The sequence below is a fragment of the Episyrphus balteatus genome, chromosome 1, assembly GCF_945859705.1.
Source record: "Episyrphus balteatus chromosome 1, idEpiBalt1.1, whole genome shotgun sequence".
NCBI lineage: Eukaryota > Metazoa > Arthropoda > Insecta > Diptera > Syrphidae > Episyrphus > Episyrphus balteatus.
In genome coordinates this window covers 10974581-10991868 of record NC_079134.1, presented here as the reverse complement: position 1 = coordinate 10991868, position 17288 = coordinate 10974581, and the positions used below count along the sequence as shown (strand labels likewise).

The 17288-nt window shown below is 34.9% G+C and overlaps 3 protein-coding genes across 3 annotated transcripts; 2 read left to right on the top strand and 1 right to left on the bottom strand.

Annotated features, from left to right (window-relative positions):
* Positions 1-3633: 3633 nt before the first annotated feature.
* LOC129921306 (S-adenosylmethionine mitochondrial carrier protein homolog) lies at positions 3634-5874 on the bottom strand. Its single transcript, XM_056003073.1, has 4 exons — positions 5569-5874; positions 5245-5511; positions 4777-5192; positions 3634-3836 (listed from the first exon to the last, which is right to left on the bottom strand). Exons 1-4 carry the CDS (start codon positions 5632-5634, stop codon positions 3728-3730), a joined length of 858 nt encoding a protein of 285 aa, XP_055859048.1. The 5' UTR covers positions 5635-5874; the 3' UTR covers positions 3634-3727.
* Positions 5875-7435: 1561 nt separating this feature from the next.
* On the top strand, positions 7436-8863 carry LOC129905357 (uncharacterized). The gene is made up of 2 exons (XM_055980828.1): positions 7436-8177; positions 8680-8863. The coding sequence occupies exon 1, from the start codon at positions 7516-7518 to the stop codon at positions 8173-8175; it is 660 nt and encodes a 219-aa protein (XP_055836803.1). The 5' UTR covers positions 7436-7515; the 3' UTR covers positions 8176-8177; positions 8680-8863.
* Positions 8864-11852: 2989 nt separating this feature from the next.
* Positions 11853-14087, top strand: LOC129906403 (kelch-like protein 5). The gene has a single exon (XM_055982158.1). It carries the CDS (start codon positions 12141-12143, stop codon positions 13845-13847), a length of 1707 nt encoding a protein of 568 aa, XP_055838133.1. The 5' UTR covers positions 11853-12140; the 3' UTR covers positions 13848-14087.
* The last annotated feature ends 3201 nt before the right edge of the window (positions 14088-17288 follow it).

Sequence of the window (17288 nt, the reverse complement as noted above, 5' to 3'; positions counted from 1 at the left end):
TTTCTTTAACAAGTGCTATGAAATTAATAAGCTTTTTTAACAACATTTTAACAAGGTCTTTCAAAAGTTAGCAAAGACACATAAATGTGTTCGGAAAACGCTATTTAGTTTCTTAAAGAACATCATAAAACAGTATGAATAAGGCTTTCATAAAATGTTAAAAAAAAAAATTACATGTGAATTTATTTATTTTATTTCTTTCTTTTATAATTTGTATTTTTCCCTTTTTAGGACTTCTTCTGCATTTTTTTCTTTTTCCTGAAATGAAATAAATTTATTTTAATTGAAAAAACATTACTTTACTTACATGTCCCAGGTAGGAATTGAACCCACGTGTCCCGCATACCAGCCCAGAACGCATCCACCAGACCAAACTCAATATAAAAGAGAAGTGGAAAATTGTGAATATATTGATTTCGTAATTTGTCCTTTACTATATTCTCCAGAATTGAGGTAGCTAATACTTTGCAAAATTATTTTTCAAATAAGCTGAATATATATTTCATATCTTTGTTGGCATTTTTGCTCAATAAAAATAAAATTGGGTAGGTTTATTATTTATAACTTTTTTTATTCAGATTTACCACTGTTATAGTTCGTATACATATGTATGTAATTCATTAAAAATATCCGACTTTCTTCTTAAGTTGAGTTTGGTGATGGAGCTATCCGACTGCAAATATCAGCGAAAGCGATTAATATTTTGCTAATTACAATTTTATCATTTCATGATACCTAGCCACAAAACCAATCAAAAGTGCTAAAAAGAGATTTAATTCACTAACAAAAAATATTAAAGTAAATCCAATTGGACACCATTATGTTTACTCACAAATTGGAAATGTCACAAATAAAACAAGCAAACATTTCTATCAAACGTTTACTTACAACAGCAAATAGCTTTATTAACAAGGCGTTGATAAAATGGGTTGTGTATTGGGTGAACCTCTTTAAACAGGTCTTAATGACGCTTAAACAAACAGGTCTTTTTGTAAGTATCTTTAAGTTGTTCTTAAGAAGACCTTTTGTAATTTAAATATACAAGTGTTGTTCAGAACTCTATGAAAAGGCTTTAAAGAGATCTTTTTTTACTTCCAAATGGTTGAACTGCATAATAAAACTTTAAATAAACTTTTTATTAGCTATACCTTGCCGAATTGAAAAAATCGAACCTAATGAAAGCTAAATTGTTAGTTGGGATGCGACACATTGCGACACAATGCGACACAATGCGACACAATGCGACACAATGCGACACAATGCGACACATTGCGACACAATGCGACACATTGCGACACAATGCGACACATTGCGACACAATGCGACACAATGCGACACAATGCGACACATTGCGACACAATGCGACACATTGCGACACAATGCGACACAACGCGACACATTGCGACACAATGCGACACATTGCGACACAATACGACACAACGCGACACAATGCGACACAACGCAACACAATGCGACACATTGCGACACAATGCGACACATTGCGACACAATGCGACACAATGCGACACAATGCGACACAATGCGACACATTGCGACACAATGCGACACATTGCGACACAATGCGACACAATGCGACACAATGCAACACAATGCGACACAATGCGACACAATGCGACACATTGCGACACAATGCGACACATTGCGACACAATGCGACACAATGCGACACAACGCGACACAATGCGACACATTGCGACACAATGCGACACATTGCGACACAATGCGACACAATGCGACACAACGCGACACATTGCGACAGAATGCGACACAATGCGACACATTGCGACACAATGCGACACAATGCGACACAATGCGACACAACGCGACACAATGCGACACATTGCGACACAATGCGACACAATGCGACACAATACGACACAATGCGACACATTGCGACACAATGCGACACAATGCGACACAATGCGACACATTGCGACACAATGCGACACAATGCGACACATTGCGACACAATGCGACACAATGCGACACAATGCGACACAACGCGACACAATGCGACACATTGCGACACAATGCGACACAATGCGACAAATTGCGACACAATACGACACAATGCGACACATTGCGACACAATACGACACAACGCGACACAATGCGACACAATGCGACACATTGCGACACAATGCGACACATTGCGACACAATGCGACACATTGCGACACAATGCGACACAATGCGACACAACGCGACACATTGCGACACAATGCGACACATTGCGACACAATGCGACACAATGCGACACAACGCGACACATTGCGACACAATGCGACACAATGCGACACAATGCGACACAATGCGACACATTGCGACACAATACGACACAACGCGACACAATGCGACACAACGCAACACAATGCGACACATTGCGACACAATGCGACACAATGCGACACAATGCGACACATTGCGACACAATGCGACACAATGCGACACAATGCGACACAATGCGACACATTGCGACACAATGCGACACATTGCGACACAATGCGACACAATGCGACACAACGCGACACAATGCGACACATTGCGACACAATGCGACACATTGCGACACAACGCGACACAACGCAACACATTGCGACACAACGCGACACAATGCGACACAATGCGACACAACGCGACACAACGCGACACAATGCGACACAATGCGACACAACGCGACACATTGCGACACAATGCGACACATTGCGACACAATGCGACACATTGCGACACAATGCGACACAATGCGACACATTGCGACACAACGCGACACAACGCGACACAACGCGACACAACGCTACACAACGCGACACAATGCGTCGAAATCAACAAACAACAACACGGCTCAGAGTCATTCACACATATTGCGACTGTCAACTATCAATTGATTGTTGATACACATATACTTAAATTTGGTATTTTAAAACCTATTTTCCAATTAACAACGTTTACCTCATTCTCTGTAGTCTGGCTCTTGATTAGTATAAAAATATGTGACAGTCCGAACTCTAGATGGATTAAATATCGGCCGAGATAAAAATTTGTTTTGCAACTCGATTGTTTACAACTAAATAATCGGCAAACTACTTAATCGATTTAGGGCTTTACCAACCGTTTATTTATTCGTTTTGTAATCTCGATGTCGCGTTAAGGGGGTCATAACTGTCCAACGTATCTGTTTCAACCTAGAGATCCGCCCGTTGGATTCGCCGGGTTAACCTCAGAAATCGGTGGAAAGCCTCCCCATATTGTACTATTACAGTTCTGAGGCCAACTGAATGATGGTGGAATGTTTTCTACTTACTTTGCTCTCCAATTGGGACGTTGTATGGTTTGTATTTTTGACGGGGTTCTCAGGATTTTTCCTTTCAACATGGCAACACCACATTGTTACTGTTCTATTTTTTGGGAAATATCTTCGTACTTCTAATTCGATCAAGCTCCACATTTTGAAATACAACATCAGCAGTAGCGTTGATGACATGATTGGACATTTACATTTACAAACAATTATATCCCATATTATTGATAAAAAATTGCAAGCGAATCGTTGTTTCACTTGTGGTATTCTCTGTGTTGATTATGCGAAAGATGTAAAGAAATTTAATAACATAGGTATTTCTCTTCAATAAATAAAAATTAAAGAGTGTTTATATTTACATACGGTTCAAGAAGCATAAACAAAAAAAAAAAACAAATTTAATCAACACAACTATGTGTTTTCGAATTTAAGAATTCTCGATGTTAAATCATAGAATCCAAAAAATATTGCACCACCCAAAGTTATCCACATCACTCTTGGTACTATTCCCGAAATCAACCTGTTAATAAAACAAAAGATACAATTTTAAAACTTGTTTCATATAGTTTTTTTTTTTAACATTAACATTTAAGATGTTATCACAAAATTAAAAAAAAATTATTTATTTGTATCTTTACATACGGTGACCATCGGTTTTTTTTTTTTGTTTTGTTTTAGAGAGGACAGTCATCTTTTTCTTAACTGTATCCTCTTTATTATAAAATATGTATTTATTTATTTATAAAATATGTACTAAAAGAAAACAGTAAATTGTCCTCTTTTTTTAATGTAATTCTTATATTTTCAATAATATTCGTTATTAAAGAAAAACGTAAAAAACTTTTAAAAATATGTAGCAGAACTCTATTTTTGAGACACTCGTAGGTTGCATGTAATTTTTTTTAAACAATATGCCGAGCATGTTTTACTGAACAAAAAATCGATTTCAAATCGATTCTTTTTTTTGAAAGGAATTCGACATATGGAGGTCTCAAAGCTGAAGTGAACCAAGCCACAAAAAGTGAATTTGGAGATATAACGAGTTAAAGCAAATATGCTACCATTGAGTCTTATGGTGAATATTTTTTTCGAATAAATAAAAATTTAAATCGAAACACTTTTGGATCAAACTAATGACAGACCTAAGTAGAGTCTAATTTTGTGCAGATTTTGGCACTAGATTTGGATTTTTTTTTCTTTTTTGACTTGGTCCGTTTCAGCTGTGAGACCTCCATATAATTGTCAGTAACAACGCTATTAATCAGTGGTGCTTTATACGGTTAAAATCAAAATTGATCTTGTTTTTTAACGGATCTATTTGTATCGATTTTAAAATCGGATTTACTTAATTTACTACGAGCAAACAACTTTGTTCTTCGGTAACCAATTCCGAAACTAGCCAATGTAATGAACCTATAGGGTGACTTAGAATTCTGTAACTTTTAAAAGAAAATACTTACCCTCCAAAACCTTTTTCTTTGTAAACGAGTTTCAAAACCCTTGTCATTCCAAGTTTTCGCCCACTTGCCTCATCAGCAAGCATTATTCTAGTTTTAGCTACATCTAATGGTGTTGTAGCTGCAGCCGATATGCCTCCAGCAATAGCTCCGCATATTGCAACTGATACCGGTGTTAATGGTAGACCCGTGAAACTGGACCAATTCAATTTAAGAAACTCCCACAATGGAAATTGTATAAGTGAGAAAGGTATTTCACGACAAATTGTCGTACCGAATCCTCGATAAAGACCTCTTCGTACTCCTTCAGTTTTATAAGCTGTCCAAAGGATTTGTAAAGCAGTCTTGTCGACTTTGTGGACAAGTGCCTGACGGCGTTGCTTAGCTATTTCGACAGGTACTCTAATTATACATGCAACCTTAAAAATAAAATTGATTTATGATGTAATACCGGTGTCCCATTGAACATACCACTTCGGCAAACGAAGCAGACACCATATGAACATATGGTGAATTTGTTTGGCCAGTTACTGAGCTAAGATATTTCTTACAACCTTCGTAGGTACAAAAGAATAAAGCAGCAGTTGGAGCACTTCCTGCTGCTGCTGGAGCAAGTCCCTTATAAATACCCTTAAAACCGCCGGACCTCCAAAATCCATTCTCACTCTGAAGTCGTGTTTTGACAGTGTCTATTGGAAATAGAGCAACATCAACTATGGCTCCAGCTACAGCACCTGACTTGCAGAATATATTAAATCTTATTAATTGAATTGATAGAAAGAGGTTTTAACTCACAATTAGAGTACTGAAGAAATGGAAGTTTACATCAGTTGACAACAGGGTTGGACTTTCAGTTTCCATTATTTAATAAGTTTGGCTAGAAATTCCAAACAAAAAACACTTGAAATCGATAGTGTCAGTGGGGAAACAGTATGAAATTAATATGGGGACTTTGTCATTTTTGTGTGTTTTAAAGTTTAATGCAATTTTCTTGTTATTTTTTAAATGAAGTAGCTTTTTTTGGTGAAAATTGTATTGTTTTGGTAGAATGATTTGGGTGGAAAAAAGGCAGATTTGAGATGGGGCTGAAAATAGGTCTGTTCAGATTGTTGCGTTCAATTTTTTGACATATCCGAAGATTTTACTTTTTCGGAGTTCAGATAGAAAAAATAGGTCCGTTTAGGTTCTTCCTGGGCTAAATATGAGAACTGTCAATTTTTTAGATTGTAAATGAAATCCATAATACAACTACTAAAGATATGGCGTTGCGCATGTTTAGTGTTGGTGGTCAACATTTTGTGGGGTCCGGGATGCCACTGAGTTGAGGCAAGTAAAGCCTGGTACGCTGCTCGCGCTAAATTTTAGCTCCCATACAAATTATCGAAAATTTTTATCTGAGCTAAAATGGATCCCATACAAATTATCGATAACTTGTATGGGAGTTTTATCTCGGCTAAAATTTAGCGCGAGCAGCGTACCAGGCTTAAGCATTTTTGGCGCGATTTCACTCTAATTCCTATTGTCATTGCATTTCGTATTTATTTTAGAGTGTCATTTATTGATAAAAACAGCTCAAAATTGCTTTAATCGACAAGAACAAACAATTTTTTTAACTTTTCAAATGCATTTTTATGAAAAAATAAATGCATATTAGGGGTATGCAACCTGGAAAACTTTACCACAGCACAAGATGGAAGTTTACCAAATACGTTTCATGTACGCCTCTAAAATCAAAATACGGTAAATGCAGTTGACAGCAATTTATTTGAAGTCTATTTGGAGCTAGAAAGTGAAAAAAATATTTATAGTTATTTTTTTCTTTTTTATCGTGAACGCCCCTTTTCTTATCTATAGTAAATATTGAAGCATGAATGAAATCCATGATGTTTTTTTTTTAACAGGGTTATTCCTCCACTGTTGCTTCTTCTTTTTTTCCATTTTTTATAATTTAATTCTTTGTTTTGTTCGGATTAATTAATTTTCACAAATTATTTTACATCAAAAGAAACTAAATTACGGGACATGAGTACCGACAACCATAATAAACGGAATAAAAAAGACAAACTGTTTATTATGGGCGACGCGACGGTGAGCTGCCATCTGTCAAAAATAATTTTACTCCATTGTATTTTTATTTTGCAATAGGTCTAGGGTATAGCAAAAGTGCAAGACTGTTGTAAAATTTTAATCCGTATATTTTGTTGTTGTAGTGTTGTAAGATTTTACACTATTGCACTTTTGCAATGATACAAGACCAGTTGCATCGGATCGTGAATACCCCTATTATATTTTTTGTAAATATATTTCCACCTCTTGCACCTAATTGCATTGCATGTAATCTGAAATTCTCACATTCAGAAATGTGGTGGAGAAAAATTCTGAATTAAAACGACATTAGTTTTTTTTAGCTTCATTTCGATTGAAATTTTGTTTCTCAACTTTTCTCCTTTTTCTTGATGTACTGATTACAGAACACAGGTACCGGATCAAGATAGCTTCAAATCTTTTTTTACCAGAAAACGAAAAAAGTTTATTTTTTCGGAGTTGTATGAACATCCCTCTTATTTTGTAGGTATTATTTTAATTTAAAGTGGCATCACTTTCAATTTTTACTACCTATTTGACACCTGTCAATTTCTTATCAAATGCATGCACACGTTTTTTTACAGTAACCAAAAGTATAAACAAATTCATTTTTTGTTTAAAAAATAGGTAAATTTTAAAAATACTACATCTAAATAAATGGATAAAAGAAACACAAACAATCCATTTCGACGAGGAAATGATGGCAATCAACAGCAAGCCAAAACCAAAAAAGAATCCGAATGGGGTAAAGTAAAATTTAATCCAATTGCTAGAAATGTTATTACAGAACAATCAACACCTTGGTCACAAATGAAGAATGATCTAATTAGGCAACAACAAGATTCCGAACACGAATCAAAGATGACTCAAAATTCAAATGCTGCTGAAATCCTTAAAAAACGAGAGGAAACTTATCGAAGAAATCTAATTACAAGTAAAAGAAATCAACCAACGCAATGGGAAGAATTCGACGACGACGACGAACTTGCACCAAGTTCTTCCAAGAAAACAAAAAAACATAAACAAAAAGAACAGATTGGAACTTTTGATAAAATAAAAAGTAATATTAAAGATATTAGGTCAATGAAAAAGGAAGATTTCGATTCAAAATTGTTGACAAAAGATCAAAATAATTTTCTTAAGAAATTTATAACAAAAAATGCTTGTACCGTAAAAGGAAATGCTTCTCTGGAAGCGATTGTGGAAGATATGAAACTAAATGGAGTTATTAAAACAGAAAGAGTAGAAATTCCTAGGAATAGTAACAAGAATAAGAGGTTTAAGAAAAAAGGAAAGAAAAATAAATCGATCATTTAAAGGTGAAATATTTTGGTTATTTTATTGTAATTTTATATTTTTGTATTGCTTGCGGTTTTTTATGTCGTTTTCCAAAATTACGGGAGTGAATCACTCCTTTTTCGTGCAATTTTGGAATTTGTTCACGAAGAATTTCACAAGTGGAGTGATTTGACGTTTGCTTTGCATGTGTTTGTAATACGAAATAATGAATAAAATAATAACACAATCTTTTAAATTCACTTTTAGTGATTTTTTACAATACTTTATTGATTTTTTTTGTAAATAAATATAATTTCCTTCACAAAAAAAAGTTAAAACAACCACCCAACAATTTGGCAAGCAGTACATGAAGTCAAATGTAGAAGTATTGGTAATCACTCCGTCACTCCCTCAAAATTTTGGGAGTGAAGAATTCACTCCAAAAATTCACTCCTTTTTCAATTTTGGAATTTGAAATTACTCCTTTTGGAGTGATTATATAGCTAGGAGTGTCACTCCTTGAATTTTGGAAAACGACATTAGAGAAATTCTTCTAATGCATCTGGACTACGTTGTTTTTCATAGAGTTGATAGTTACTCTGAAATTGTCAAACTTCTCTTATTTGCTTTTTGTCTAGAATCTTGGTTCAAAATCTGATGAACAATTTTGTTACAAAGCAAAGACTACCTACATACTAAATTTAGTAAAAACAAAATCAATAAATAGGAAAATCTATAACGGACTCATCTGATAAATAGTCTTCCTTCGTATTGTTTTCTTTAGGATAAGTTAAAACAACAGGTTTCTGTTATTAGTATTAATTTATTTTTTATTTATTCGAATCTCTTGCAAGACTTAACACTTATATTTTATCTTAATTCTTATTCTACCAGCAATTATAATATTTTGCAATGTGTGCAAGATATTATATTGCTTTCCTTTTGCTTGTGTCTGACGACACCGATGGTATGAACGACTTCGTTTATAGAAGTCGTCGTGTCAGTATAAAATGTTGCTGTTGTCTGTTGACGATGATGTTGAGGACGCACGCGGCAACGACATATACGACCGTCGCGTCCGGTGACGACCTAGGAGATCATGTTCTCTTATATTAATATTTGTCAACAGAACTTTGACATCACTTCCGCATGTTCAAATAACCTTTCAGCTGGTAAACCTCTTTTTTCATTTTCGGTCCTAGTTGATTTTTTTTTGTTTTCTTAATGAATCAATAGGTCTGTTTAATGAAGAAAAACTAGAACAGAACAGATTAACCTCACAAGTCACAAAACCCTTGTGAGGTGATCATAACTCGATTTTGTTTTGTGATACGAAAATCTCACAAAATCAAATTCAGCTCACCTTGTGAGGTTCTCATAACTCGTGAGGTTTGGCAGAATAGGGCTGTAAAACAGCAAAAATGTGTAAAAAAAAATGTCCTTAAACAGACCTAATTTCAACTGAACTTCACTTAATCAAAATTTTCAAATGAATTCCTAATGTTTATTAATTTTTCATAATTTTAAAATTACCTATTTAGAGTGAACCCAATTTCTTGTTTTTTTGACGCTTTATAATTTTTGTAAAATTCCGTTCTTTGCAAACAAAACTGGTAAAATAAATACCTTCAATCTTTTATTTATTTCTTAAATTTAGTTTCTTCTTAGGAATCGTAATTATTGCATTTAAAACATACTGGTTACTTTTTTTTTTAATTATTTACTAATAGTGTGTAATTTTTAGAGAAACATTTTTTAACGTTCAATTTAAAAAAAAAAAATATATTTCATTATTTTTTCTTCGTCATTTTTTTAAAGTTATTAGAAAAAATTCTTAGTATAATTAAGAGAAACTATGATTTAAAAAAAAAAATTAACTTAACCACTTTTTTCGAAAAAAAGGATAAAGTAGTATAAGACTACTCCAAGTCATCGCAGTGGTTAAAAAAGTTGGAAATAAATACAGACAAAATTTTCTCCAAGTTTCAAATCTCTAGCTCAATTCGAACCCTTTTCTTTTTTATTCTATCCATATGAGTCTTTGGGAGTTTACAAATTCCATTTTCTTGAAATAAGAACTGTTTAAAGGGTATAACATGAACTAAAAAAAAAACAGTCCCCCAAGCTCCCCTCCCCCTGGCTACGTGCCTTTCCAACGTAGGAAGATTATGTGAACTGAATAGTACCTTACATCGTATTTCGAAGGCCCAAGAGGTTTTATGACTCCTACTTAATATAAAAAACCTTAACCTTAAGTCTCAACGGGTCACAGAAGTATCCACATTGTTTCTCAGCAACTTTGCCACTACATTTCTGTGGTGTTTGGTATAAACATGATAACTGCATTCAACGAAAACTGAACTTATGCATATACGTTCAGAGGTGACTGTAAATATTTACGTTAGAAATTGTTTTAGAATATTTTGATAAACGTTTGAGAACCAAAATGAAAAATACTCAATTTGGTAGATGTCATTTTTGTCCATCGAAAAAGAAAATGGTACCGCCCCTCTGTTAAGCTGGGTGCTTTTTTTCTTAAAAATTGACCTAATTTGAATAAATATATTAAAAATCAATTATTATACTCACAATGACGTGTTACGTGACTCCCCAGACATAATAAGAAAATTTCAAACGTCAGTTTTCAGGCTTCATAAGTGAAAAAGGATTAATTCAGGCCTTATCCACTTTCCTAACACATCTCTAAATGTCTAAAAAATAATATAATTCCAAAAAAAAATTAACCGAATTTATTCACTCTCCATTATATTAATTTAACGTGCCCATTAAAAATTAGAAATTTGACAAATCGCATAAAAATTTTTAAATTTCTCTTTTTAATGGCTTCATTAAATTTAATGGAGTGTTCTGGTTTTTAGCTTATTCATAGACAATTTAGACTCATCTCTAAACCATTTTTCTATAGAAAGAGGAGCACCTTCTAACCTGTGTAATAAGTTTAGGCGGTTTTAAAATACGACTATGAATAAGGCGCAATATATTTGTAACCCTTATTAACGGTACCTGTCAATGGACCGTTTTATATTTTTCTAAACTATGTACTCGTAAGCGATGCAATCGCTTTAAAAGAAAATATTTGTGCGCAAGCGTTTAAGTAAACGTAAAATGGCATACTTCTTTTTGTGGTATGTATTGATTTTCATACATTTCTTATGCAATTCTTTAAGAAATCAAATTATAAGTACTCTAAAAGGCTCTTACATTAAACAGTGTACTGTGCTAACATTTGAGCTACATAATTTTTCTAAGTGAAGTTTGCGTATGACGATGTCATCTCTACAATTTCTACTATTTTATATTTAAAATAGCAGACAACATTTAAGAAATCCAAACTTGTCTTTATTACAGCTTATTATCAATTTTCAATGTTTAAACTTAATCGGTCACTGTGGCGTATGCGTAACATTTTCTTTTTTTTTTTTTGTTTAGCTTTACCACTAGTAATGTGACGTATGTATGTACCAGATACGTGGTACTTATATCAATACATATGTAGCATAATTCAATGCATACTTTGGACTTTACAGAGAAATAGGTCCATGCACTTATGAAATTAAACCGAATTCCATGCCAATTCAAATATTTTGAATTTAATTTTGACGGGACCGAAAATGCATTTGACAAACTGCATGTGCAAGCATTGAATTCTTCTCATTTGTATATGCCAAATGCAACGTGAAATCTTTGAATGCACTTTCAATAAAAATAAACAAAAATAAAACTTCAAACTGACACCACCCATCTACACCCACCAAAACAACCGAGAAAGAGAAACCAAAAGATAGATTTTATCGTGTGTTTTGGTTATGGTTATCCCAAAAAAAAAAGTAGGACAAAAGCTGTTGTTCTTCTCTTGGTGTCATTCATTTAAGTGACCTTTCTCAACAAAGTCTGCATTCCAACGTGTTACGTGTGTTCTTTTACTTCTTTTCTCCTACTTATTTATCATTTTCTCGCAACTAAACAAAATCTAAAATTAAGTTATGTCCGAACAAAATTCAGCTCCAAATTCATCGTCTTCAGCGTCAGCACCTTCTTCCAATTCAACAAAGAACAAAAGATTCATATGTGATGTCCATGCGAGGCATATTTCGAAAAGATTACAAAACTTTTACGATAAAAAAGAATTTTTCGACATAATTCTTATTGCGGGAATTGACAATGTTCGAGCTCACGCTCATCGAATTGTACTCTCTGCATCCAGTGACTACTTTTTGGCCATGTTTCGAAGTAATCTCAAGGAATCGGAATCCGATGAGATACAACTTGAAACTTTAGACGGAGCAACAATGAAGGCTATCCTCGGTTTTATGTACACTGCTACAATTGATCTGTCCTCGGATAATGTAGAAAGTGTTCTGAGAGCAGCCGATTTCTTTCGAATGGACAGTTTGATAGTAGCGTGTTGTGACTTTATGGGTGACCAATTGGATGCTTGCAATTGCTTGGGTGTTGCTTTATTTGCCGAACAACACAGCTACACAGGACTCTCGGTGAAAGCATTTGCATTTGTGTCGACATACTTTGAGAGGGTTACCACTGAAATGGAATTCTATCAATTGAGTGACGAGCAAGTTAGTCAATTCCTTTCCAGTGACAATCTGTGTGTAGCTTCAGAGGAAAAGGTATTTCTCAGTCTTGTAGCATGGGTTGACCATGACAAGGTTAATCGGGAGCAACTTTTGTTCAGTCTTCTGCCGCACATTCGATTTACCTTCCTAAAACCAAAATTCATCATTGAGAATAGTGATGCTGTGTGTCAGACTATCGAGTGCAACGAACTTATTAGATCGTGGCTGAAATGGCATCTATCCCCTGAGTCACGGTCACTTTTTCCCATCGAATATACCACCCCAAGAAAATCTCTCATTGATCTCGTGCTCTTGAGTGGCTATGAGACTGATGAGTTCGAATTTCAAACATTCAATTTAGCCTTGAACCAATGGTCTCGAGCAGATTGGCCTCGTCCACCGAAATTGATAGCCGGTTGTGGAGCAATCATTGTGAATAAGAAACTTATTCTAGCTGGAGGAGAAATCGATGGTCATCCAGCTGATGGAGTTGATTGTCTAGATTTGCAAACAATGGAATGGAGTGAAATGCCGAAAATGAATGAACCAAGAAGATGGCCAGATATGTGTGTAATTAACGGTCATTTGTATGTTGTTGGTGGAACTCAATGGTGTTCAATGGAGAGATATAATTTTGCGACACGGCAATGGGAAGATTTGGCTCCATTGCCTATTACATCTGACACTGGACTCGAGATTGCAACACTTAACGGTCTATTGTATGTGGCAATGAGTGGAAATTGTCGTTTACATTGCTATGATCCAGCAACCGATGAATGGACTCTGAAAGCTTCCAAGTATGTTAAATTGAAAAATATTGGAATGACAGCTGTTAAAGGGTATATATATGTCGTTGGAGGATTGTATCATGAAGAGAAAACAGCTCTTGTAGAGCGTTATGATCCAACAACCAATACATGGACAGTGGCCAGTTCATTGAGAGTAGAACGTTCGCATATAAAATGTGCAGCTTATAATGATCGACTTATTGCTTGTGGTGGATTTGATGGGAATGAAGGTTTAAATTTGGTTGAGGAATATAATCCAGAGACAAATGAATGGAAGACATTGGGTTCGACACTACCCCACGATTTGTATAATATTCTGATGGTAATGTAACGCTTTGGGATCAGAAGTTATACGAGTGTATAAAAAATTTAAATTGGTGATTTGTTAGCCGAAAGAAAAATGCTGTGTTAAATATTTTGCATGATTTTATGTAGTTATAAAAAAAGTAGTTAATTTTTTTGAATAATCTACTTGAATATTTTGTGTTCAGAAGAATAAGTGGTTCCCACTTGAGATCTTGTAAATTGAGAACATAATAAATTTAATTCTCCAAAGATAACGAACGTCCTACGTTTTTGTTTATTTGCGTTCTTATAAGGGGACGAATAAAGGGTATTTGAGCAAGATTGAGTCAGCTGAAGACATATTGGGCATATCCGGAAGCGGTCAATAGAATGGATGTGATAGAGCATTTTATGTAGAATTGGCAGATTTTTCCGGAAATGGAAAATTTAATTTGTTTTCGTAATTTTAGAGGATTTTTTTCCTTCTACAGCAAATTTTTGGAGTTGAGGTATTACCAAAATGTGAGTATGCAGTTTTATAGCCTTATACCTTTGAATAACGAATTCAAAAGCCGGGCATCTTTCAATCGCGGCTTTATATTGTTTTCAAGGGGTTATAAAACGTGAGTTTTCAAAATCATATAAGAAAGCTAAATGCACACTTTTTCATATTCTTTATGCAGAAATAGTTGCTCTGTTATTTTTAAAAGCCCTAAAGACTTCAATCTTGACCATGCGATCAATAGAAGTCAAGATACAAGCTGTTTAGGCGGCTTTGTTTTGGAGACTTCTATTTAATTTTTTTTTTGTTTAAATTTAAAACTCTCCAAAAATAGAGCCAATAGGATAGCTAAAAAGCTTATATCTTGAGTTCTATCTGTCGCATCGGCGAGATTGAGGTTTTCAAATGTGAATTTGTGTGAATTTAGCCAAATCATATTAATTAGAAAACTTGCCTTCCTTAACCCCCGAAAACCATATAAAGTCGCGAATAAAGCTTTCAGGGGGCTTATTACGTAAAACGATTATCGTTTAAATCGGCTCGTTATCGTTGAAGAGCGACTCCGTAAAACGATTATCGTTAAAATTGGCTCGTTAACGATGACACGCGACTACGTAAAACGATAATCGTTTTAGGCTGAACGATACTCGTTTTTTCAATACGACTGACATTTTGCTATCGTTTGACTTTCGTTTTGGTTTTGTTGTGCTAAAATTTTGTGTCTTCGTGACGTTTCTCTTAGAAGATGTAAATAAATTCATTTTTTTCGTAGTTTAGCTTTATGGCGTTTTTAATTGGCAATCTGGAAGCAAAAAAAAGCAATCTGAATTCGTTCAATTGGGCAAAACTGACAGTTCTGATTCTGAAAAAAAAGAGAATTTCTCTTCTGGTTTTAAAAACAGAATCAGAAGCAGAATCACTCACACATTTATAAATGTCAGATGTCACACATGTTTGCAGCCATAAACAAAAAATACCAAGACTGGAAACTCGGCGGTCAACTGACGTTTGCCTACAAGCTGCGCGGTGTGGTGAATGTCGTGAACCTATCGTTGTGTTCGTGTCCGATGTGTGGTGAATGTCGTGAATCTATAAATGTGTGCGTGTTAACGTCATTTATCAACGTGGTGGCTTTCACATATATTCACAGACAGCACTGTCCACAAAAGGGTTTTGGGCATAAACAAAAAATACCAAGACTGGAAAATTTCGTACGTCTTTCCCCCCAAAACCCTTTTGTGTACAGTGCTGTCTGTGGATATATGTGAAAGCCACCACGTTGGTAAATGACGTTAACACGCACACATTTATAGATTCACGACATTCACCACACATCCAACACGAACACAACGATAGGTTCACGACATTCACCACACCTCGCAGCTTGTAGGCAAACGTCAGTTGACCGCCGAGTTTCCAGTCTTGGTATTTTTTGTTTATGGTTTTGGGGGGAAAGACGTACGAAATTTTCCAGTCTTGGTATTTTTTGTTTATGGTTTGCAGCACAAAAACAAATGAAATTTGGTGCGAATACAAATATATGTTACAATACATTCACACCAAACTTCAGATTCTTCGGAATAAAAAAAAAACTGTTCAATTGGGATTTCGAATCGAAGAACAATTCCGGATTGCCAATTAAAAACGCCATTAGTTTCTGGTTTTTGTTTATTATCAAAAAAATAAAAAATGTGAGTACCTATTTGGAAATGAGGAATGAAAATAATAAATGAAAAAATAATTTAGCCAATTTTGACAGTCACAAATAGGAGTTGGTTGCGCTTGAAAAAAGAATTTTTTTCCTTGTTTGATCTGGCAACATTTTCATGCATGCATTATCGTTTTATGTAGTCGCACTTTCAAGCATACCGCAGTATTTGACATTTATGTGAAAATTTGTTATTGTAAATTTTGTACCCATGATAAAATTGCTTATACATAAATAAATAAATAAAAATAAATCCCTCGGCAATATCTATTCGGCACAAAAGATTCTTTTATTTAGTACAAAAATCTATGTTCCAAATGGAAATCGATATGGGACTTTTCTTCGCCCCTCTTTTAAGGCTTGGCCACACCGGAGGGTATGCGGTAGCGGTACGGGTAGAGGTAACGGTACTTGTATGAAAAAAATTCCAAACTGACATATCAACGTTCAGATGTGGAATTTTTTTCATATAAATATCGTTACCGCTACCCGTACCTTTACCGCATACCCTCCGGTGTGGCCAAGCCTTTAGCTGCCAACTCCGAACTGGAAAATGGAAGACGACATTAGGCTATAAGGCGTGTTCAAATAAGAATTCTCTCAAAACACTACTATTCTCTCTGGGTCCGGATTTTTGTTTACCGGGTTAATTTGTTTTGGTTCAAATTTTGTTGCAGTTTCTTTTTAAGGCTTGGCCACACCGGAGGGTACATGCGGTAGCGGTACGGGTAATTGTATGAAAAAAATTCCACATCTGAACGTTGATGTGTCAGTTTGAAATTTTTTTCATACAATTACCCGTACCGCTCCCGCATGTACCCTCCGGTGTGGCCAAGCCTTTAATCTTCCGATAGAAACACATTTTATATGCAACCTAGGACTTAATGAAAAAAAAAAAAAACAATAGGTGAGAAAGCCTAGTAGTAGCTGGAGCGAAACGAAAAGTTTTCCAGTCGCCTTGATTGGAGGTGGTAGTTTACTACTAGTAGTAGATGTTTTGGTTAATCTAGTACTATCATCTACTCATGCTCTTCTTCCCGAGTAGATACGATTTGTATTGAATTCGTTGAAAGTGCTTTCCATTGAAAATCGCTAGTAAACTACTAGTAGTACTTTGCCACCTCCCAATGGAACAGGGCTAATTTAGTGGTTGATAGAGAAGAATAGATTTGGAGAGAAAAAATTGATGCAAAAAAAAATCGTTCAATGTAAATAGATTTTTATAAATCACTCCGAAAAGTGACTGGAATTATAGAAGTCCATAGTCTGAATTTACT